This window comes from Setaria viridis, chromosome 7 (assembly GCF_005286985.2).
Source record: "Setaria viridis chromosome 7, Setaria_viridis_v4.0, whole genome shotgun sequence".
Taxonomy (NCBI): domain Eukaryota; kingdom Viridiplantae; phylum Streptophyta; class Magnoliopsida; order Poales; family Poaceae; genus Setaria; species Setaria viridis.
In genome coordinates, this window is record NC_048269.2 from 25297790 (window position 1) to 25321744 (window position 23955).

At 47.6% G+C, this 23955-nt stretch overlaps 3 protein-coding genes across 4 annotated transcripts; all 3 read left to right on the forward strand.

Moving 5' to 3' along the window:
- Window positions 1-323: 323 nt before the first annotated feature.
- LOC117863968 (sphingoid long-chain bases kinase 1) lies at window positions 324-6711 on the forward strand. Its single transcript, XM_034747915.2, has 9 exons — window positions 324-701; window positions 1744-2275; window positions 2367-2723; window positions 3339-3432; window positions 3521-3558; window positions 3637-3783; window positions 3953-4052; window positions 4835-5793; window positions 6351-6711. Exons 2-9 carry the CDS (start codon window positions 1865-1867, stop codon window positions 6498-6500), a joined length of 2256 nt encoding a protein of 751 aa, XP_034603806.1. The 5' UTR covers window positions 324-701; window positions 1744-1864; the 3' UTR covers window positions 6501-6711.
- Window positions 6712-11645: 4934 nt separating this feature from the next.
- On the forward strand, window positions 11646-13082 carry LOC117863067 (homeobox-leucine zipper protein HOX22). Its single transcript, XM_034746649.2, has 2 exons — window positions 11646-12266; window positions 12371-13082. Exons 1-2 carry the CDS (start codon window positions 11823-11825, stop codon window positions 12707-12709), a joined length of 783 nt encoding a protein of 260 aa, XP_034602540.1. The 5' UTR covers window positions 11646-11822; the 3' UTR covers window positions 12710-13082.
- A 7084-nt stretch (window positions 13083-20166) lies between these two features.
- Window positions 20167-22703, forward strand: LOC117862756 (uncharacterized membrane protein At1g16860). 2 transcript variants are annotated; one of them, XM_034746268.2, is made up of 4 exons: window positions 20167-20644; window positions 21172-21327; window positions 21936-22147; window positions 22259-22703. In XM_034746268.2, the coding sequence occupies exons 1-4, from the start codon at window positions 20246-20248 to the stop codon at window positions 22446-22448; spliced, it is 957 nt and encodes a 318-aa protein (XP_034602159.1). In that variant the 5' UTR covers window positions 20167-20245; the 3' UTR covers window positions 22449-22703. The 2 variants fall into 2 exon arrangements, with proteins under 2 accessions (XP_034602159.1, XP_034602158.1); XM_034746267.2 differs by having other exon boundaries at window positions 20172-20644; window positions 22250-22703.
- Window positions 22704-23955: the final 1252 nt, after the last annotated feature.

The window sequence follows — 23955 nt, forward strand, 5'->3', positions numbered from 1 at the left end:
GCCCACATCACAGCCATACATATCTACGGATCGCAAGTCTCAACAATCGCTTTCGCCTCGCAGTTCGCATCAAATCTTTGCCGTGGGCGCCAGCGGCGTGCAAGTCATCGTCAACAGGCCCCCTAGCCTCTGCCCTACGAGAGCGAACCACGCCGGCACGTCGCAGTTAGTCCCAGAAGAACACCGGCACGCACAGACGCAGACGCGGGCGCACGCAGCGTCGCGTAAACCTCGGGACGAGGCGAACCGAACGAACCAACAGTGGAAACGAGAAAGAAAAACAGAGCGAACGGACGGGCGCCGCCACCACCCAACCCACCAGGCACCAGCTGCTCTCCACCCCCATCTCCCTTGCTTCTCCGGGTCCTTCCTCCCACGCCCGTCCCACCTTACCGCACCGCAGCAGCCGGGGACGCCGCCTCGTGTCCGGAACGCCATTTTCCTTCCCCTCCCCCCGCTCCTTTTCCTCGCTAAAACCCACCGAATCGGCGCACGTCCTGAGACCTGACACCCCCTGCTCCCCTGTCGCCACCGCGTCGCGCGCGGGCCGGCCCCCCCTTCCTCGCGCTCGCACCCCGCAAGTATCTCTCCAGCTCCCACCGGCGGCGGCCGGCGCTGCGAATCCAGGAGGCCGCCGGTTCGATCCGGCGCGGGGAGGCTCGATCGCCGGATCCGATCGCCCGCTGGGTGGGTTCAATTCGGTACGTCCCCTCCCCTCGCGAGGTTTCGATCCGGCTGGTGCTTTCCTTGCGGCGGAATCTACGTGTTAGGTGCGGTTGGTGATGGCGCTCGTCGTGTTTTTTTTCCTCCTTCCCCTCCTGCTCCCTGCTTCGAGTCTGTCCGGGCTCGGTGCTCTGCGATTAGCGGTTTGAGATACGCTGCGCGCGTGGCATTTTGAGCTGTGTTGGGGGGAGATCTGGTGCCAGTAGTTCGCAGGTGCTTGTGGTGTGCTGCGATTGTTAGTTCTGTGGGTTCCCTGTGCCTGGATGAAGCGACAGATTGTGGGCGACCTTTTGTTACGTGGGGATACACGCTGCATCACTAGTACTTGTGTTGGTACAGTCCCGGGTGTGTTGTTTGCTCATTGTCTTATCATTTGATAGCGCGCGCACTCATATGTGTTGGAGAAATGCTTGGTGTTAGCATCCAAGGCCTTGTGTTTTGTGGAGCTATCATTGATCTTTTGTACCACTTATGGGAACGAGGGGAAAGGATCAAGGGTGCGTTTGATGACATGGGTCCTCTTCCTCAAACGTTTGTGTAGGCAGATGATTCCTCTGATAATAATTCAGCATAGTGTTGACCCATTGCTTGTCCATATTGAATTCTTGATGTTGGTATTCAAGGAGTAGGCTGCAGGAAAAAATACATCTAATTCCCTAGATCAATTTCTAACAATTACAGTTGAAAAGCTAAGCATAACAGGCTAATAGCTCAAGTGCTGAGCACAAGATTACAGGTTGAGGTTGATATGATACTTGAAGCATGGTGACGCCCGTTCGCATAGTAAAACATGCGGGGTGCATACTTATATTCCAAAAGACTATTGACCCGAAATCGCTCCTATAGGTATTCCAGACATTTTTTGTTTTGCTGAATGTGCTTCGGAATGCAATTGGTCAAGGAACTTGCATTTATATTTCTGCCCTTCTTGCTTTTTTAGGGGAATGAAACTCATAGGAGCTCACTTGCTACTATATGGACCAGATATTTGCATATTATAACTCTTTCCTTTTACTGCAGCTTACGTAATCATATTTACCTTCTCATATGGCATTGGATCCGTGATGCCTCATCCACCCCTGAAGCTGTATATGATTCATTGCCCAGACCAATGTTCTGAAGTGCTGTCTAACACACAGAAATGGACGGAAGTGAGCTTGAAAATCCTACTTCTAGAAGCTCATCCCAGAAATCTAGCCGCCGTTCTAGTAGTAGGCGTTCTCAAAAGTCAGCTGGACAACATTCTTCGCCCAGTACTCAAGAGAAAAGAAGCAAATTGAGATCTTTAAGGCAGAAGCACTTGGTTATTGACGACACAGATGTAAAAAAAGGAAAAAGCCATGACCACAAAATTGATGTGGCTGATGAAAGGTCCAATTTTCTAGGTTATGAAGTGTATGCTGGAAAGCTTCTTTTTGATAAGAAAAATAAAAGTACAAGTGATAATAATCAGTTACCAGCAAATGGGAAAGGTGGTGCTGTTGATGCTAGACTCACAAGTAAAGCTCTGATTTGGGGCTCCTCCGTACTACTCTTGGAGGATGTCATATCTGTAAGTTCAGATAATAAGATGCGTCTCTATTATTAATTGGCTCTGTTGTGTAACTTAACTGATATTTTGTGCTCTGTTTATATTTTGGCAGGTATCATATAATTCTGGAGTCAAATATTTTACAGTGCATGCATACCCAACTAAAAAGTCTTTATTTGGAAAGACACGCAGAGTTCAGACAGACTTCTGCTTTGTAGCCTCTATCCTTGACGAGGCCATTTTGTGGGTGACATGCTTTGCTGAACAAAGCATATATGTAAATCTGCTACCTCGCCCTGGAGTGTCTAGTATCAATCAAGACTCAGACAACCCCCTCAGTGAGTCTTTATTCGATCAGCCACCGATTAAATGCAAATCCCCACAAAGAGTGCTTGTTATATTGAACCCTCGATCTGGACATGGTAGATCAAGTAAAGTTTTCCATGAGAAAGCAGAACCTATATTTAAGGTACTTTTGATATCTACATTATGCAAATGTGTAAACAACTAATGATTTGACTAGCTATGTTTAACTATTTTTCTGATAGGGTTTCTTCTTGAAACTTCTTTTTTCACCATTCTTCTTTGTATGTTCTTGTTGAATTTCCATTTCCAACTTGAAATTGCCAAGCTTAGGATATACTTAGTCATGGTTTGAATGCGGATTATTGTATAGTTTGTTATATTGAAGCCTCGATCTGGATATACAAATTGTTAATCTCTTCATCCTTATACAACTCTGTAGTGTAAGCATGGAATAATGAATGCAACACTGGGACTGGAGTAAAAAGCTGTTTTTGATTCATTATGCAATGACCGTTTAATTGCCCTCCTCTGGTAGTGCAGTAGTGATATACCGTTTTAGATTTAAAAAATAAAGCAGCAGTCGGTTACAATTGCCTACATGTGGCATATTCCTCTCTTGAGAAGGAATATAAAATGTTGTCTTTATAAATGCATATTTTATCTATGCCAGATTCAATAACTAGCTTGAGTCAAAATCTGTGCATCTTTTATGCTTTAGTGCGTAAATATTTTTGTTGATAATTTATCTACTACTAATTGAGTGATAAAATTGATGCAGCTTGCAGGTTTTCAGATGGAAGTAGTTAAAACTACTCATGCTGGGCATGCAAAATCTCTTGTATCTACATTTGATTTCAGCACATGCCCTGATGGTATGAACATTAAACATGTAGATTTGCAAATTATCTTGTTTCAAGGCACTGTTTTGTATGCTCTTAATGATACGTTGAGTTTTTGCAGGAATCGTGTGTGTGGGTGGTGACGGAATTGTGAATGAGGTTTGACCTTGCTGTTCATATTTTAGTTGGTTACGAATAATTATCATATTTTCTACCTCATCATTTGTAGCTCTATAGGTACTCAATGGTCTTCTCATTAGAAGTGATAGAACAGAAGCTGTATCGATTCCAGTTGGAATAATTCCTGCAGGCTCTGATAACTCACTTGTCTGGACTGTTTTGGGAGTTAGAGATCCTATTACTGCATCATTATTAATTGTTAAGGTATGCCTAATTTCTTGTTTTTCTCAAAGCTTCCATCACCATCATTACTAAAGGGTTTTATCGTGACTTCCTATTCGAGTTGAGTTTCAGTAATTTTGCTTACTCTGATTTTGTTGAAATAAGGCTGTCATTAAATCCTGTTCTCATGAGGAGAATTCCTTTGTAACAGGGTGGCTTTACAGCTCTAGATATTTTGGCGGTCGAGTGGATTCAATCTGGGCAAATACACTTTGGCTCAACTGTTTCATACTATGGTTTTATTAGTGATGGTAACCTCATATCTAAGTTAATATGTTTATTCATTTTCAGTAGTTTTAGTTCTGATTATTTGGACACATTTTTAACTGATTTACTGGTTAGCTGCTAGATCTTCTAGTCTGAAAGAATAGTTTGAAATCTCATGTGCCTTAAATAAATTCTAGGATTGAGCTTGCACTTTGGTGTGGTGATTCAGTCACCCCTTTGCAATTTAGTATGGGAAAGTATTGTATCATCAATTACTCGAGGAAATTCTTAGGTGGTGTAACATTGTATACAATAAGCACACCAGTCGAGGGAAAATATATTGTTTAGTTCCATTTTAATTTGAAATATGTTATTGGTTCTGAACTGCATTTTTACTGATCATAGGAGAGCATCCAAGTCCCAAGTTGTGAATAATATGTGTGCTTTGACAGCATGTGGTTGCTAAGCCTGTGGTAAATTAGCTTTCCTTTATTTGTTGCATGATATAAAGTTTTTATATAGAGACTAAACCACATTATGAATATTCTTCATGCCTTTCAAGATTGGAGTACATTTTATAATTGCGAAAGATTATGTATCTGAATGGGGAATTTCCTTATATGCCACTGAGAAAACTCATAATCCCTTGTATGCTTTGGTGTGTCTATGACACATGGACCCTTCACAGTCATTTTTCCGATCCAAATTGACTGTGTTCGTTGAAATTTAGTTTATCTGTCCACTTTCATATATTTGCATCTGTGAAAATTGGTGAATGTTGAGAACTGAGAAGTAAGCTGAAAAGTTTCTTATTATTTTGCTGCAGTCCTGGAACTTTCTGAGAAATATCAAAAGAAATTTGGTCCTCTTCGATATTTCGTGGCTGGAATACTCAAATTTTTGTGTTTGCCTAGCTACTTTTATGAGTTAGAATATCTTCCTTTGTCAAAGGAGATGGCCACGAATGGAAAAGGTACAGATCAAGACAAGAACCAGTTGTCCAATGTCTATACTGATGTAATGCATGGCAGATCAAAGAGAGAAGGAATTCCTCGAGCCTCCAGTTTGTCCAGTATTGATTCTATTATGACTCCAAGTCGGATGTCACTTGGGGATGTTGATACATCTGGTAGTACAGTTGCAAGCACTGAACCGTCAGACTATGTGCGTGGTCTTGATCCGAAAGCAAAACGCTTATCTCTGGGAAGAAGTAACATTGTTTCTGAACCTGAAGAAGTGCTACACCCTCAACCACATCATGGATCGTTCTGGCCAAGAACCAGGTCAAAAGCAAGGACCGAGAGAAATTCCGTTGGTGTGACGTCTACTAATGACACACAGTTGTCTTGGGCAGCCCCATCAATGCATGACAAGGAAGACATTTCCTCAACAATATCAGATCCAGGACCTATTTGGGACTCTGAACCAAAATGGGACACTGGGCCAAAATGGGACAGTGAGCTAACTTGGGAGCCTGACCACCCCATTGAACTTCCTGGACCACCAGAGGACCGGGAAATTGGAGCACCAATGGAACTTGTGCCAAATTTGGATGAGAAATGGGTTGTTAGGAAAGGACACTTTCTTGGTGTCCTAATATGCAATCACTCATGCAAGACAGTGCAGAGTTTGAGTTCACAGGTTGTTGCACCGAAAGCCACCCATGATGACAACAGTTTGGACTTACTTTTAGTTGGCGGAAAGGGAAGATGGAAGTTGCTGAGATTTTTCATACAGCTGCAATTCGGTCGCCATCTTTCTTTGCCCTATGTGGAATATGTAAAGGTATTTTAACTGCATCCTTTGCTCAAGCTATTGTCCATCTCTCCCTTTTTTGCATTAGTGTAGTAGCTTTGTTTCGATTTTTGGGAGGCAAAATATATTTCATAGGGGCAAGGCTAATCTTATCGCATTATCTACTTGGTGATTCTGAATAACTTTAAACTGGATCTATGTCATAGTTCTGCATCAAGTTGAGCATGTTCTTATGCATTCTAAGAAGGTGCATCTTCCGCTTTAAATGCATATTTTCCTTCCTTTTTAGGGGGAAATATATTCTTATGATCAACATGTCCCATATGGGACTATTGAGCTTGTTAATTAAGTTGTAAGGTGTATGTTCAGCATTTCTTGTTGATCTTGATTATTTGAAACCTCAAACAGAATGGTTGGGTCTGTGTCGTGTTCATTTACATCAGCTCTAGTCATGGACCACTGAGGGTTGCTTAAAATAAGAGAATTAGCGTATGAAAGCAGCCGCTCCATTTTTTTTCACAAAAGCTGTTTATATTTCTTAATAAGAATGCTGAATCAATCTTAATGCTGATCTGACATTGACACAGGTGAAGTCAGTTAAGCTTAAACCTGGTGCAAACACTCACAATGGCTGTGGTATAGATGGCGAGCTTTGCCGTGTCAAGGGACAGGTACTCTGCTCCCTGCTTCCAGAGCAATGCAGGCTTATGGGCCGACAATGTAGACAATCTATTTAAGTGCCGTGTTGAATTTCATGGGTTCTGGGGTCTCTTTCCACTTCTAACAACTAATGTTTATATATGGATACTTGCTGATGACGGTCGAGCGTGGGTTGGTGGTGCAGGTCATGAGAGTTTGAACTGGACAAGTAATGTTGTGAGGTTCCTGTATATTTGAGTGGTTATAGGATGATATGTTGATTCTTTTTATTTATATTAATTTTTCTTATATATTTTCTATAGAATAATTCCTTTCCCTTGGCATGGCGGGGGCTTTGGTGTTCTTGACTGCCCTCGGGTCCCATGCTTTCGTTTTATCAGTACATTAACTTTTTTCACACAGATAAATATGATTTGACTGAATCTTAATTCCATTGCCAAACATCCTTATTCCTTACTCTACACCTTTGATAGAATTATTAATTAGGTGATGTGATGGTATCATTAGAGGTTGCATGGTTGGTATTATTTTGCGTTGGTGGCGGTTGGTGATTAGAGGTTGCATGGTTGATATTACGATGGTGGTGGTCGGGGAAATTGGATGTATGGAAAGAGGACAATGGATCCACGAAGGAATTCATGGGAGGTAGGGTTTTTTTGAGATAATAAGATTAAGATGTACTCCAGTTATTTTATTTGGATGAGGCTAATTTACAGCCGGCGGTAAATTAGGCCGGCCGTACAGCCCCTCCTTTTCTGGAAAGGAGACAAATCCTGTACAGCTACTATTCCTTTTGTAGCAAAAAAAATTTGTCATCAAGCAACTTTGATGCGGATGAATGGATGCGCTGTGCATAATTTCTCTCGCCAGAACTTGCCCGAACAACTCCATAGGTATAATTGCGCATCACTAAGCAAATAATTCTGCACGGGCAAAACTGCAAATAATTATGCACGAGCAAACTGCACACCGACACACGCTATCAATATTCTTATAAAAGTTGCACATAGTTCAGATCTACAGTACATGGCTAAAAACCCTAGCAATTTGTGGCCATAGCTGCACAACAAAGACGGCGTGACCGCGCATTCCTGCAATATATACTACTTAATTTACAGTGTTGCATGACAAGTACTACTTATTTACATTGCTGCATCATCTTACACCCTGCACAAAAAGTCAGAACATATACTCCCAATATGAATGGACACAACATTTGCTTCCTTGCTTGAACTATTGCAAATCATATTGGCTTCCCAGAACATTATTGCACTTCGTATTTGTATTCATGTTGCACTTCTCAAAAAGGCCAGGTGAGCTGAAGAACTAGCTTCTGCCATAAAATGAAAATTTCTCATACAGTAATAAGCATATTAGTTAAAATAAAAGGTGTAGGCACATTATATGAACTCACAAGCAACATAGAATAAATATGCAAGCAGGTAAGAACAGCACTTCAGAATGTAAAAATACTAAACTAAAATAAATAAATTGCTTGATGATTTAGCAAAAGTTGCCAACAAAATGAATCCGAGAGAGTATATGGTACTGAATACCAACCTGTTCTTCTTCCTTGGATATATGTTGGCTAAGACATGTATCTATTTCTCCTGTACATGATGCAAGTTCCCTACGAATAAGGCCAGTGGATATTTTTGTACTGCATTAATCCCAAAACATAGAAAAAATAATATTGAGCATCCCAATGGTAGTCTGCATAATTTTGTTTCCATAATGGCAGATAATATTCTACCTTCAAAAAAATATTATTGAGCATCTAGTGAACCGCAAGTCCGCAACATCCAAACAAGTCACAGTGAACCAAGCCTCTGATAAATAGATACAACAAGACTAAATGATCCAACTCACAATAAACAAACCACCTGCGGCATCCAAAAACTGACTAGACTCAGTTCGTAAATAGATAAGCAAGGAGAGGATATTCAGGCTACGAGAAAGAGCAGAGGTAGAAATTACTGAAACCAACTACTATCTCTGCTATTGAAACTACACACAACCTGCCAACCAACGCAAACAACAAAATATAAATTCCATATATGATAGTAATGCACTACAGTAGAGCTAACAAACATAGGGGACAACTTGAGAACATGTGTGGCAACTCAGCTGTTGTTAAACACCAACGCACATAATTTGCCCAAAAAAATTATTATTTAGCCTAACGAAGAACAGTAATTTGCCTAACTAATAAAAATGATTTGCCTATCTAAGAAAAATACTTTCCTAGCTGAGAACAGTTCTTTGGCTACCTAAGAATGACACTTTTCCTAAAATGACGACATACTTTTGCCTAACTAGGAGTAACAATATTGACTAACAGAATCACAATTTTTATGACAAGAACTAGGACATTCTACTGGAATTTAAATTCTGAACACAACAGCTAATGCTAGGAAGAAAAGGACATTATAGATGAACATAATATATTATGCATGCCAAGGTAAAAGAAGGCTTCATTTTCATTACTAAAAAAGAGTGTAGTTAGTTCACTGTAATGCTTTTAGATATCCAGATTACAACTTGTCATGAATTTCAAGGGCCATGACATTTTAGGAAAACTGGAGAGTAATTTTGCTTGTCAGCTAGAGTCCTTGGAGCAAAAAAAAATGATAGTAAGAGTTTATTTTCATTCTTTGGGCTGCAATCTCCATTATTCACTAACTTTGATAGATGGAAACTATGAGTGGCTTACCAGATTCAGTCTAGCATATGACTAACATGAACATTATTGTGCTACAAGCAGAGCAAAAAAAGGATGGTGGTGTTATCCTAGAAGCTTTCACTAAACTCAGACTACATCTCCTTGTGTCATCATAGGACTTACATTGTACTAGCATTGTCAAATCATGGACTAATTAGGCTTAATAGATTCATCTCGCCGTTTAGCCTCCACTTATATAATGGGTTTTATAAATAATCTACGTTTAATACTTCTAATTAGTATATAAACATTTGATATGACGGGTGCTAAAAATAAATCAAAGTAACCAAACGGGGCCCAAATGACAGGAAGCAACTAAAATTGTCGAAACGTCACAGTGCGTCGTACTGTTGTTGGGCGAAACTTTGGTGGGTCATGGGCTCATGGTGACTTGCATGAACACGATAAGGGTCATCAGAACAGCTTTTTTAGAACTTTCGAAGAGGGCGATAAGCTTGGGGGCTACACGGACAGCACAGTACCACCATCCAAAGGAGAATTGAAATTCCGAGTTCCTGACCGTCGTCTCGCTCGTCCCAATCCCAAGCAGCTGATTCATTTGATCATTTCTGCCCGAGGACCACCCGGAGTTAAACCGCTGCCGTGGCCTCTGCGATCGACGCTGCAAGGCGGGCCGAGAGGCCCCGCACCAGAGCGAGGTGTGGCCACGCGGCCGCGGCCGCGGCCGCGCGAGCTTCTGATCCTCCATGCCCACGACGCCGACGCGCGCCCCAGACCATCCACGCGCGCGCGCGAGACGCTGACCCCCGGACCCGCCCCCCGCGCCGAGCCACTCGCCCGCCGCCATGTGTCCCGCGCCGCGCGGCCAGAGGCGTCGACGTCCGCCGGGGCCCCGCCGCCGCGCGCCCCCCCTCGTCCACCACCTCCTCCTCCCACGCCACGCTCCTGGTCCCGGCCCCCGGGGGCCAATCCGCCCGCGCTACGCCCCCCTGACCTCCCCCCTGCATTAACCCACCGCGCCTCTCCTGGACACCTCGCCCGCCCGCCCGCCTCCTGCACGCTCACGCCTCACGGTCGTCGCCGCGTGATTAAACCCGGTGTGACACGGGGGGAAGCCACCCCGGCTGACGTGCCCGGGATGGATCGCTCCCCTCCCCTCTCCTCTCCTCCCCCGGCACGGGATCTTGTGGCCGGTTTGCCACGACGAACGTTTCTTGGCGATGAGCCGATGACGGGACGGGACACGGGAGGATTACTACGACTGCTAGCTCCTGTTCCTGGCTAGCTGCGTAGGTCATTGATGGCTAGCTAGTCACTGGAGTGCAGCGACCATCAATCATCACCGTGGCGGCGTGGCTTCTCTGGTCTTCGCGAGGGTTGCCGAGTTTGTTTTGTACTGTTGCTGGGATTGATCTCTTTGCGGCTCCAAGAAACCACCCACCCGTCGCCTTTGCGGCGGCCAAGCTAGCCCCGGGTTGCGGGTAACCACGTCGCCGTTGCGTGCGCCGCTGAGTTTCCCGGAGTTCCACGGAGAATTGGTTGTTAATCGTATCGGATTACCACTTTTAACTTACCTGAACCGCTAAAACACGCATGGGGGATGATGGGAAATTGGCACTGGGAGGAGCACCGGATGGATCCCTTCTCCCTCACCAGAGTGAAATTTCGTTCATGAATATAATCATGCTTGATCCGTCGAGATAAGCCCTGCTCCCCGCTCGCGCCAGCCAACCCGGTCGCGTCGTACTTATCATCTAACCTTCTTTAGTTTTCTTGTCGTTTTTTATGGCTTTGTGTGGGGCACACGACCTGCCAGTAAACGCAACACGACACGGAGGGAACAGGCCTTTGCCACCGCGACGCCTGGCCCCCATGCCCACCGCGCGCGGCGCGCTAGCTAGAGGGTGCACCACCCGACGAGAGCCGAGCCGACACGGCCCCCCTGGTCGCCGCAAGGGGACAAGCGCGGCGCGCCACCTCGGCGACCCTTTCGGGGGAAGCCCCCGCACACCTGGCTCCGGTCGACGGCGACCGCGCGGCGGGCACACGGCGTGCCCTTCCATCGGACCACCTGTTCCAATTGCGCCCGGCCGTCGCCGTCCGCGCCCGGCACACCGCCGCGCACACCTTTCCGCCGCCCATTGGCCGCCCTCGCCTCGCGCGTCCCGCCCTCGTATATGCACGCGCGATTCCGTCCAGTTCTTTGCCAAGCCCCTGACTGGCTGGCTGGCTGACTCCCCCACTCGCGCGGCACACGGTAAGGGAAGGGAAACGAGACCGACCGATCGGTCGTCACACGGAAGCAGTAGGCCACAAGCTAGCTCCAGGCCGAGAAAGAAGAGGGTGAAGAATATCTCGGGCTCGTGCTGATCGCGTGCGCCACGTGTCGGGTGTGGATCCCGAGGCGGCCGGATAACCATTGGGCAATGGGGCCACGGGCCGGATTCCGGACACTTGGCGGGGAGCGAAAGCGGCTTTGCTCGCCCTGGTGTCATATAATGCGCGGGGCCCCCGCGGGTTTTCTTTATCCGCAATCGCAAAGGCCACATGTTCGCATCCCCGGACGTGGACACGTAACGCCGCGCGCCCGGTATAAAACGGGGCGGGCCGGGGTGGCGCCGGGAGCCCGGAGGAGAGAGCTAGCCCCGGCTGGGATCATCGAAGAAGCAACAGCTTGCTAGGCTCCATCGATCGATCGGTGGCTCGATCGGTCGACATGGACAGGCCAGATCACCACCAGCACCAGTTCTACATGCCGCTGCCGGTGCAGCAGCAGCAGCAGCAGCTGTGCGCGCCCATGATGGACGAGCAGGCGTCGTTCTTGGCGGCGAGGGGCGGCGGCGGAAGAGGAGGAAGTGGTGGAACGGTGGCGGGGAAGGGGAAGGGGGAGAGGAAGCGGCGGTTCACGGAGGAGCAGATACGGTCGCTGGAGTCCATGTTCCACGCGCACCAAGCCAAGCTGGAGCCCCGGGAGAAGGTGGAGCTGGCGCGGGAGCTGGGCCTGCAGCCGCGCCAGGTGGCCATCTGGTTCCAGAACAAGCGCGCCCGGTGGCGCTCCAAGCAGCTCGAGCACGACTACGCCGCGCTCCGCGCCAAGTTCGACGCCCTCCACGCCCGCGTCGAGTTCCTCAAGCAGGAGAAGCTCGCCCTCACCACACAGGTACATATCGCCCGTCGTTGCTCAACCTGAACATGGCCCTTGCTAGCTCCATACATGACCGATCGAGGTTGCTAACTTTTAGTTTGGGTGTTGTGATTGAGCAGTTGCACGAGCTAAGCGAGAGGCTGAGGGAGCGGGAGGACCGGGCCGGCAGCGGCGTCGCGGCGACGGCCAGCAGCAGCAGCTGCAACGGCGGCGGCGTGGTAGGTGAGGAGGCAGAGGACGACAAGAGGAACGTCGTCCTCGGGTGCGTCGACATGGAGCCGCCCGAGAGCTGCGTGCTTGGCGGGGCGTGCGCGACGCCGGCGGACGTCTCGGTGGAGTCCGAGTGCGACGACCACCACCACCACCTCGACTACGACGACGGGTTCCCGGAGTCCTTCTGCGCCACGCCTGAGCTGTGGGAGCCCTGGCCGCTCGTGGAGTGGAATGCGGTCGCCTGAGGTAGTGAAAGAAGCTAGTACATAGGCTTGCGTGTGTAGCATACGTGCATGGTGCCATGGTGTGCTCTCAATGGAGAGAACTGGAGGAGAAGGGGGCCGGTCTGTGGCAATGACGAGTGGGCCCCTGAAAGAGGTCCGGGATGAGAAGGCGTTCAAGCGATGGAACCTAGCTTGCAGACGATCAGCCAATGGGATTGGTGTTTTCGATCTGAAAAGTTTAATGATATTCATTAGAGGCGCCCATTGGTAGGTCGACTGCTAGAGTTGCACCGGGCATGCAACTTTTTGCTGTTGCCTTTGGAATTCAAAGTTAGATAATCTAATCGAAGCATATGTTCCCTTGAGAAATATATATAGTATTCGCGTGTACGTATGTGCTTGCGTGCAGAGAGTCAACCTTGTGGTTTTGTAGCTAGGATTCTCAAAGTTAATCATGGTTACAGTTGATTGTGCATTTCTGGTTTGGTTTGTTAAGTAACTCGTAAAATGATGTTCATATATGATATCCAAATTAACCACCAATCTCCATGTAACATGAATTTCCTCCAGTCCTCTTTCTTTTAGTTCTCTCCTTTCATTAGTGAACCGGCACCACAACAGCAATGGCATACGACTTCGGACCTAAAGGACGGGCTAGGTGGAGGTTTGATGCAATAGAGAGCTTGCATAGATGGATCCTATTTCGGGCTTTTGGAATGGGAAATCCAGGTCATAATCCATGCCAAACAGGGCATTTATGCTCAACAAGAAAAATAATCAAGACATGAAAATTGTTTTATTAGGACAACTTGCTGATAATAGTTTGATCATCACACCCATAACCCTATTTTCCAAACTTAAAACTGTACCTCGTCTTGTGACAGGTTTTGTACAATGTTGTTTTGAGACGAGCTTACACTGTACAGAAAAACCATATAGGCCTAACCTAACCCACATTTAGTTCTACATTTCTACGAAAATCGCGGTCAGATCAAACAAAATACGCACAACAGTCTACAGTAAACATCCCTGTAGCAGGAGAAATTCAGCAGCAGGACCCGAAACACGTACGCCCGTGATGGAAGGGACACACACGTCGACGAGAAAACGTCCCTGTTTCCACCGTTCCACCCCCACAGCACGTATTCCACCGGTCGACGTCGCTGCTCAGCCCACAGTAGACGACGAATACGTGCCGAGACCTTTGGCTTTTGGAGGCTAGAAAACCCCGAAACATTCGGTTCGTGCGGTGCAAGCAACGCCGCCGATCGATGGACTTTCCCGTCCCGTTCCGTCCTCGGCCGCTTTGGCGAATCGCCGGCCGGCTCACTGTGAAGTGCAGGGCGCAAGATAAGGGAGGCAGGCAGGGCAGGCAGGAGAAAGTTCTGGACTCGTGTGGCCATGGCCCCCGGTCGAAATGGGTGGCCCAAACGAGTCTTCTCGGACAGTGTCATGACAGGGACGTCGAATTATGTTGCGAGCGAAGCGAGAGGGCGAGATGGATTCTTGGGGGGATTCTCCTCCGGTCTCCTCCTGTGCAGATAATTCCGTGGACGCGCGAGATCACATGGATTTTTTGGGAGGCGTTTCCTTGTGGGGAAATGGAAATGGTGTGCTGTTTTGTCAAATGTGGAGCCTCGGCTACAATCCGTCTATGGGATATGGCTATGCTTGTTCGGTCGCTTATGGTGAAACCGGAATGGAACTAACCCGGATCGGAACAGATCGTGGGGATTTATTTTGGGAGTTAATTCGGGATGGGGACTGGTCAGGGGCCTTTTGTTGGTCTGTAGTGTTGCCCGGAGGATGGATTGATCGATGTTCTCCTAATCGACATGACAAATCATTGGTCGTCAGAGATACCGACGTTCGTTAACAGAAATGGTTCTTTTTGTGCGAACCGGATTAGGGATTGTTGAGTAATCATAATTAAGGCAGCAATCTCATCATCAAACGCTGAGAGTTTCTTTTTTCAGGCATGTGATGTCTAGACCAGCTTCTAGGACGTGCGGATCAGATGGTTCAAATTAACTGTCTCTGACAAAAAAGTTTGCCGTAATTCATATGCACTGTACTAATTTGCAGGTGCACTGGACTGGATGATGCGCTGTGCCTGAAATAATGGCAGTATTCATTCTTCAGGAAAGCAATGGTTAAGGGTGTTTGGATACTATATGCTAAACTTTAGCAGTATCATATCGGATGTTCGGTACTAATTAGGAGGACTAAACATGAGTTAATTATAAAACTAATTGCAGAACTCCTAGGTTAATTCGTGAGACGAATCCATTAAACCCAATTAATCTATCATTAGCAAATGGTTATTGTAACACCACATTATCAAATCATGGACTAATTAGGCTTAATAGATTCGTCTCGCAATGGTGTGCAATTAGTTTTGTAATTAACCTATGTTTATTATTTATCCAAACATCCGATGTGACAGGTACTAAACGGGTGGTATCGAAACACCCCCTAAGTTTAGTGCAGTACATTGGCTGATTACCCAAACCCTGTTGGCTGTCGCTAATTCATACCCTGTGCAAGCCAACTCGAACATGGCAGATCATGTACACTGATTTGATGCTATTGGAGGTGAGAGCTTTATCCCCTCCATCCATCCCTGCTCGATCAGTGACCGCCGATTCACCAAATCAAAGCACTTTCGCGCTTGACAGCGACGAGCCTCAGAGAAGACAAAGCAGTCCGAGTCGACTAAAGCTGTGACCTTAAATTTTCCATACCGCTCGTGCAACCTTCTAGAAACACATGGGAGAAAAAGGCGTAACGGAAAGCCGGGCCGCGCTCCTGTGCGGCTAACCGCCCACACGCCACTTCCGGGTGACGTGGGTGGTGGCCAATGATTTGGCTGTCCGCACTGCTTTACGGTCCGTGGCAGAATCTGGGCACAGTGCACGGACCGTTACTTGTCCTGTTCCATGTGCGCTGTGTCCTAAGCTACCATGATGGTCGGCTCCTTGTTCGGCGCGCTCCGGCCGCCGCGTGGATGGTCGCGGCCGTTTGCTTCGTCGGAGAGGGCACTGCGCCGGCCTTCGCGACCACCAAGAGCTCTGGCCGTCGGAAATCCTCAGGAATCTCTCGCTGCTGCGTCAGCAGCAGCGCCGGCGGCTTTTGTCCGGCGCACAGGAAACCGGGCCAGAGGCGTGCGCCCACGCGCGCACTCGCCTGATTGATCCTCGAGCGGGACGGACGACAGGGACGGGACGAGGTGATGAGTTGCGTTGAAGCGCACATGGCTTCAAAGGGCACGTCAGAGTGCCTGACGGCGAAGGAGCGCGCCGCCGCGGCGCCATCTGCGCGCAGGGGCTAGCATGCGTGCCACCGCCAGCCGCGCGCGCGCGGCTCACCTCGGACGCGTCGACAGTCTGTTCGCGCACTCTTTCATCAGGAGCACAGGACGTACCGATCGAGTTGTCATCTTCGACCATGACCGGAGGCGAACAAGACGTCCCGTCGGGCTCGCCGCCGCGTCGGAGGTGGCAGGCCACCTAGCCCGATCCGGATGAGCCTGTCGCCTGCTCAATCGGCGTCCTAGACCTGCTTTTGAACCGGGGAGGACGGCGCACGGGGCAGGCGGCGGGCCGAGGTAGTGGTGGTAGAGCTTTAGCGCAGGGCAGAAAAGACGAGGCCGGCCGGTTTGGTAAGTGTCAGATCTACGTAAGCGCGACGGCCGACGGCGATCACGGATGTGCCGCGCGGCCCATGGCTTTGCTTTGTTTGCCAAGTTCGACGATGTTGAGGTGCCGTGGAGGAAGGAGCGGACACGGGAAGTCGTTGTCTGGTCCGTCTGATTGACTGATTGACCAAAGCATTAGTATACTCGATAGAGGTTGAGCTTGAGCACACAACGTGGAAGATCAGGGGATAATTTCCAACGGTGGCAACATCTTCGTACATCGAAAAGTTAGTGGAGAACAAAGGTAGTTTTAGTGGCGTGAACAAGATAATCCCAATTGAGACTGATCTGACCTCCTTTTTAATTAGCAAGACGGATCTGACTTTTTTTTTTGAGATCTGCAAGACTGATCTGACTTTTTTTTTTCTGAGACCCGCAAGACTGATCTGACTACTCTTTATTAATCGGAAGACACTGCTAAGTGCAAGAGTGCGGAAGTCCAGCCCAACGTTTATTTGGGCCTTTCTCTACCTTTGAGATATTTGCTAGCCAGAGCCACCCAGGCCTTTTTCAGGCCCATTTATTTGTTTCCTTTGTGTCCAGCCCATTTATTTGTTGAGAGGTTTTTGTAGGCCCATTTTGTGCCACCGCCCGCCGCCGCCCAACTCACTCTTTCCGGCCCACAAACACGAAAGCCCGAGTATGCGGAACTACCGCTTTCTCCTCACTCTTCTGTTCAAGTCATGGTAGTAGTTTCAGAAGAAAACATAGGGTCTGTTTGGATTTTTTGCTGGCTCCTGTGTTGCCTAGGGCAAGGAGAGAGTTCGGGTGTTGAAATTTGGTACCCTAGCAAGAGTACCTCAATTTCTGCGCTTTCCACTTTTTCTCGCTAACCTGAGCGAGTCAGGATCGTTCTCCAACGCGAGCAAGGATAGCTTTGCTTGGCAAAGCAAGGTAAGGTGAGCCCAGCTATTGATCCAAACGTGCCCAAAAATAGATGCGCAGTTCGTTTTTTCTTAGGAAAAAAGCTTGCAGTTCGCCATCACCGTTCAGCAGCCGCAGCCGCCTCACGCCACGCGAGAGGCTTTCGTCCTGGGCTCCATCTGCAGAATGGAGGGACCAGGCATATATCGGCGTCGGGGAACGCCGATCCATCCAAAGTTCCCGTGAGGCCGTCGTCTGCATCACCCATACTACAGCTGCGCCGCAAATAGAAATGCCTAAGGCCCCGTTTGGATCATTGGAATTGAATTCCATCCTAATAATCATAATTTAGACATAAATTAATTAAGCTAAAATAATTGTATGTGGAATATAGTTGTATATTATAATTGGTGATATGGGAGAGATACTTATATGCTGCACTTCTACTATAGAGAAGCGAGTCTAAGAGCGTGCTATAAGAATTGAATTCCATTCTAATAACCATAATCTATAGAATCAATTTCCATCTCCCACCCCATGAATTTAAGATAGGCTTATATCTAAACTTTGGAAAGTTGTGGAATGCCACATTCCAACATAAATTAGCCTACTCCATTAAATAGATTTCAATTCCTTCAAAATGAAGGGACCTAAACAGGGCCTAAAGGAAAATGTTAAATTAAGAAAAGAAACAATAATAAATGGAGTACTACTATACAAAGTACAGCCGTACAGGACGCATACGGTTGCCCCATTGACGGTTTGACCCAGCGTACGGCGAGCAGTTGAATAGAGCAGAGTGCCGAGCAGCGAGCACATTGGACAGAGTCACAGAGCGTCAGAGCCCCAGCTCCCAGGCTTCGTCCAATGGGCGAGGGAGGTTTTCCTGTGTGTCACTATTCATTCGGTTTGGTTACTTCCTGTCTTCTAAAATTCCTATCACATCGAATGTTAGATACTAATTAATAATATTAAACATAAATTAATTATAAAATCAATTGCACATATGGAGACTAATTTGCGATACGAATCTATTAAATCTAATTAGTCTATGATTTGACAATGTGATGCTACAGTAAACATGTGCTAATGATGAATTAATTAGGTTTAATAGATTCGTCTCGTGAATTAGTTTCCATCTATGTAATTAGTTTTATAATTAATTCATATTTAATCCTCCTAATTAATTTCCGAATATTCGATGTCACGTTAACTTTCCGAACTAAAATCCAAACACCACTAAGTCGGTCTCGGGGCAAGACTCGACAGCGTCGGAGCCCAGACGCCTAGTAGAAAACAATTCGACCCCTGACCGGCTGTCACAGCCCATTGGATGGGATGGATGGGGTTTTGCTGTTAACTAATCCGCCGAAAAGGCAGCTTCAACCTCTGTCAGTTTCTTAATTCTTCTGTTTAGCACCTTCCCACGTCACTTCCCTACCTTTTATAATACAAGTAGTACTGTACGAGATAGGTCAGCACTCAGCACATGACCCTGGGCCCCACGCACTCCGGAGGCACCCGTCAGGCTCAGATGCGCGCTGCCCAAACGGTGCGAGTACAAAGCCAGCTGATTCAGGGCCTAGTGGGTTCCAGGGTGTTAAAATTTTAACACCTATGACATTGAATGTTTGATGCTAATTAGAAGTATTAAATATAGATTAATTATAAAACTAATTGCACGGATAGAGTGTAATTCGTGAGATGAATCTATTAAGTCTAATTAGTCCATAATTTGATAATGTGGTGGTACAGTAACCATTTGCTAATAATAGATTAATTAGGCTTAATAGATTTATCTCGCGAATTAGCACATGGTTCTGCAATTAGTTTTATAATTAGCTTATGTTTAATTCTCCTAATTAGCATCCGAACATCCGATGTGACACTGTTAAAGTTTAGCACCTCGTATCCAAATACCCCCTGAGTGTAAGAGCATCTCCAAGTTTTAACTCTCTATCTGACTCTTTACTTTATTTAAGTTGGCAAAAAGATTCCACTTTCAGATCAAGTTGCTTATTTCAACAGACTATTCATTTCTCACTCTTCAAATTCCAGCAGTTCTCAATAGGTTCCACATGTTATACGTGGGACATATCTATCATCCTCTATTTTTTCCCACACGTTTTATCTTCTTCCTTTTTGCTGGCGCCACTCCCTTGAGCTCCGTCTCCTCCCCACCAACTCCTCCCCGTTGTTTCCTCCGCCGGTCGGCTCTCCCGGCGCGGTCTTGCTCCGTCGGCCATCTCCTCCCTGCCGGCTCCTCCACTCCCCGCCGTCGCTTCTCCCTCTTCTCCGGCTCCCCGCGCCCACGCCTCCCACGCCCGCCGCCCCCACAGGATGGCAAGTGCACGGGGCCCACACTTAGCAAGGGGTCAATTTGACCAGCCGGATAGGATAGCAATTAAGATAGTAAGTTTGTTGGATGGCAATTTTAACGTTGAGTTGCTAAAATTTAGTTCGGGAAGTTGAATGGCAAACTCTATTGCTCTCAGTCACTCAGCGAGCCCCACTGGGGATGGTGAGCGCGTCGTTGCTCTCAATGTGAGCACGCAACGCCCTGATGCCCCTGATCCCGTCGTTGCGCGTGCTCCGCCCACGAGCCAGTGACACATCAACAGTCGCTGACGCCGTCGGTACAGCGCGACCCGACCCCACATGTCATGTGGGGAACATGGCGGGGGAGCTGTGCGCGTTCTTTTGCTCCAAAAAGTGAGATGAATAGCACGCACTCACCGCTACACACCAAGAGATCTGCTGTAAACTTTTCCTACACTGATGTGTGGGTCCCGCGTTGTGCTGCCCCACACGTCATTGTGAGAGGTAGCGAGATGATGCGGCCCGCGCTGGTTTCCTTAAACCGCACGCTAATGCCAAACCCACCACGGAGAAACGAGGACAAAAAGGTCAAAAGTCGGAGGGCCAAAACCCGAGACGCCCACCCCCCGCAGCCCGCACCCGCAGCCCGCAACCACCTGGGCGAAGCCGATGCCACTATGCTCCCGGGGGGAGGAGGCGGCGCCGGCGATGACAGGAAGCGCCGTGGCGCCACCACCGACGAGGAGGACGCCACCTCGGCGTCGGCGGCCTCCCTGAACGACCTCTGCGCCGGCGCCGGCGCGGGGGCGGCGCCCCCGCCGTTCCCGAGGGCGGCGGCGTGGGCGGTCGCGGCGCTGCTCGCGGTGGGGCTCGGGGTCGGCGCGCTCGTCCTCGCCGTCGTGCGCAGCGCCGCGCTGCTCGTGGTGGCGGTGCTCCTCTCGGCGGCCGTGGCCGCGTTCCTCGCGTGGAATGCGGCCGCCGCGGCGTCGGGCCGCGCGCTGCGCCGGTTCGTCGACGGGCTCCCGGCCTCCAGCCTCCGCGTCGCGGCCGATGGCCAGCTCGTGAAGATCACCGGGGTACGTTTGCCGTTTCCATGCGCGTTACGTTTCCTTCGCCACGGAATTTCCGCAATTGGTCTGAGAAACGGTGCTCTCGACTGTGAACCGCAGCATTATGCATTATGCTTTGCAATTGAGCTGGTGTTCGCCACTGCATTGCGTTTCTCTGCACTGAATTCACTCACATTAGATGTCTGCGAATAGCAGCTTAAAAACATAGGTGCAGTGACCTTGCAATGAGGAATTGGAGAGAGCTCACCCTTATCAGAATCTGTGTTGAATAGTTTCACAATACCTTATCATCTATTAAGAGCAGTTACTTTGGTTTCATTCTAAAGTTTGTAATAGAAATTGAATGCACCTTCTGAATAAGGGGAAGTAACTGCTCCTTTTCAGTTATCGGCTTGCCATTTTACAATTCTCTAGTACCTGACTACCTGTTGCTTTATATGGTCTATCCATGTGAGTCCCAAATTTATGATTATGTATGAGTTGTTTCCAAAATTCCTGGTGTGCTAATCTCAGTTGTTCATTCTTTCATGCAGTTTGTTTCATGTGGAGATATTTCACTGATCTCTTCATATGAGAAGGTTGAGAATTGTGTATACACATCTACTCTGTTAAGAAAATGTGCTACATGGGGTTCCATAGTACTAAATCCTTGGAATCGATGTTCCAAGTGGAAATTAACACATGCTGAGGTAATAATGCTTTGTTGTCTTGTGCTTGCATTTTGATTTCTCCTGATCTGTTTTTTCGTATAAAACGTACAGATCTTTTCCTGTACCTTCTGCCTTAGGTCCTGAGGTGTTAACTGCTTTGCTTGTCAATTGCTTTACAGTAGTCCAATGCAATTCATCTGCAACATACTATTATTTCAGGATGATACTGTTAATGCTGGAATTAAAATAGCCAAAGTATCCTCCTATTGCTTTAGTTTCAGGTCTAGCATATGTTGTAACGCCTACATTCTTCAATTTTTTTTTGCAAGATACTGAAAAAAGGTACATGGGCAAGTTTTATACAGTCAACTTTGCCTTTTCTTCCTCTGGCAGAAGTTTTATGGTAGTGTTTCTCAGTTGTATTCATCGAAGAGTCTGGTTGCATAGCTGAATAACACAGCAACAACTTCTAGTTCAATGTTTGTTTGAATGAAATATTATTCATTAGCAGATCTCCTGGTTTCCAACATTTCTACAGTTTATTATCTCTCTGCCTTTATGTATACAAGTAACACCTAATTAGAATTTAAGATGCCACAGATATGTATGATGTATTTCTTATTCAAACATTCTGTGGAGTTCGGCAGAGGTTTGCTGCTGATTTCTACATAACGGATGCAAAATCAGGTAAAAGAGCCTTGGTGAAAGCTGGCCATCACTCCAAGGTAGTGCCGCTGATCGATGAAAACCTTTTGGTGACAACAAGCAGAGACACAGAGCTATCTTCAACTTTGAAGTATTGGCTCGATGAAAGAAAACTTTCTTCTGAAGAAGCTCAGCTTATTCGTCTTGAGGAAGGGTAATTGAATTGCTACTGAACATTTATGCCTTATTGCCTTTATCTGCATCTGTGTAGATTGGACCTTCGGAAACATAAAACTGCTGTTGCACATGCTTGTAGGTATATCAGAGAAGGGATGCGGTTGAGCGTGATTGGAATGTTGAGCAAGAAGAATGGGGATGCCATGATACTTCCTCCGCCGGAACCGCTATCGACAGGCTGCGTGCTGCTGTCGTGTCTCCTCCCAACTTATTTTGACGGAATAGTACTGAGATTGGTCGACAGAAGTTACTTCGTGCCAAACCCTGGCGTCTCATGAAGGGCTGTGAGACCTTGGCGCGATGTAACATCTAACAACTCTTATGCGGTGCCCTTGCCCCTTGGGATCTTCCTGTACGGGTCCACATTTTTTGGTTTTGGAACTCGATCATGTGGCTCTTTGCAGGTAACCCTAATGTACATTCTCACTTGGTCGATAGTTGTAATGCCTAGTCATTTCTGATTCCTGGGGATGATTCAGTGTCCTTGTCTTAATCTTTATGAGATCATATATTAAATTGTCGTTGCTATGGTACCATTTTGTTGCTTGGCACACCTTTGCCGGCCCAAACGTCGGCCTTCTGGAGCCTAGCAGGCCTTCTCTGAAGGAGCTGGAGGGGAGGCCCATTTCGTTCGCAACCTGGTTTCTTTCCCTTTCTTTTCCCTGGCAAATTGGCAATGTAGTCAGACTGAGCAAACATTGCCAATTAGCTCGTCAGTCGTCACCACACACTCACACACAGTCGCACTCTGGATGCTGCAGCTCAGCGTCCGGCTGTCCGTTGCCCGTTGTTGTGGATGGCACGGATACCTGACAGCTGTCGCCGTCGCTGGTGATCCTCGCTGCTCTTTGATCGAGCCCCAGAGATCGTTTGCCTTCACGCGAAGACCCCATGACCACCATGGCACCATCCGTCCCGCTCAAGCCGAGAGATAGACCTCTGGCCATAACATCCATGGGAAGACGACCCATACCAAATACTATTAGTCCATTACCCACGGCCGTTGCTTCTTGCCGTCCCTGTGGCATTAGCCATTTCAGTTTCAGAAGTGTAGCGCACAGTCGAAGCATCTGATTGTGTAACCTACAAGGTGAATCTGAAGCATCCAAGGAAGCTTCGATTCTGCGCTATCTAAACAGCAGAAGCTTCTGTTTCGCGCTACCCCCCAAAAAAGCACCAAATCTTCAGGCAAAAACAGACCTCAGAATCCCAACTCATTTCTTTACGCCTAGTCGCCTAGCCGGGCACAATGCTCCGATGGAGAAATAAAGTTTTGCTTTCGCCTCGTCATACAAAAAATCGTTCGAGCATGCAGCATCAGACAAGTCCCAGAAAGCACTGATGATCCGGCGTAGGTCCCCAAAGCCTCCAGCCATTCAATCGCATCCTGATTTTTCTTGTGTTCTTAAATCAAGCGCCGAGTGCGACGTCTAATTTAATTTCCCCAACCATCTCGCCTCCCTTGCCCCCGATGGAAAAACTGGGGGTGGCGGTAGGTATCCTGTCAATCGCCCCCCGTGATTTGTGCGGCAGTTGCATGTAGACATGGGGTTAGTTTAGGTACAGCAAACGGATCGGGCTATGTTTAATCGCCAGCCACGCCAATGATCGCCGAGATGTTTATCCGCAACAGCATCGTAAACTACCCCGCCGATGACGTCTTTGTTGTATTGATGACTTGATGTCCTCTGCCTAAAACACCTAGAAGTAATATCGGCTTCGGTTTTACCCGGCCCGTCGCCGTCGATCTTTCCCTGCTGCCGTCAGCCGCCCATGTCGTGTTCA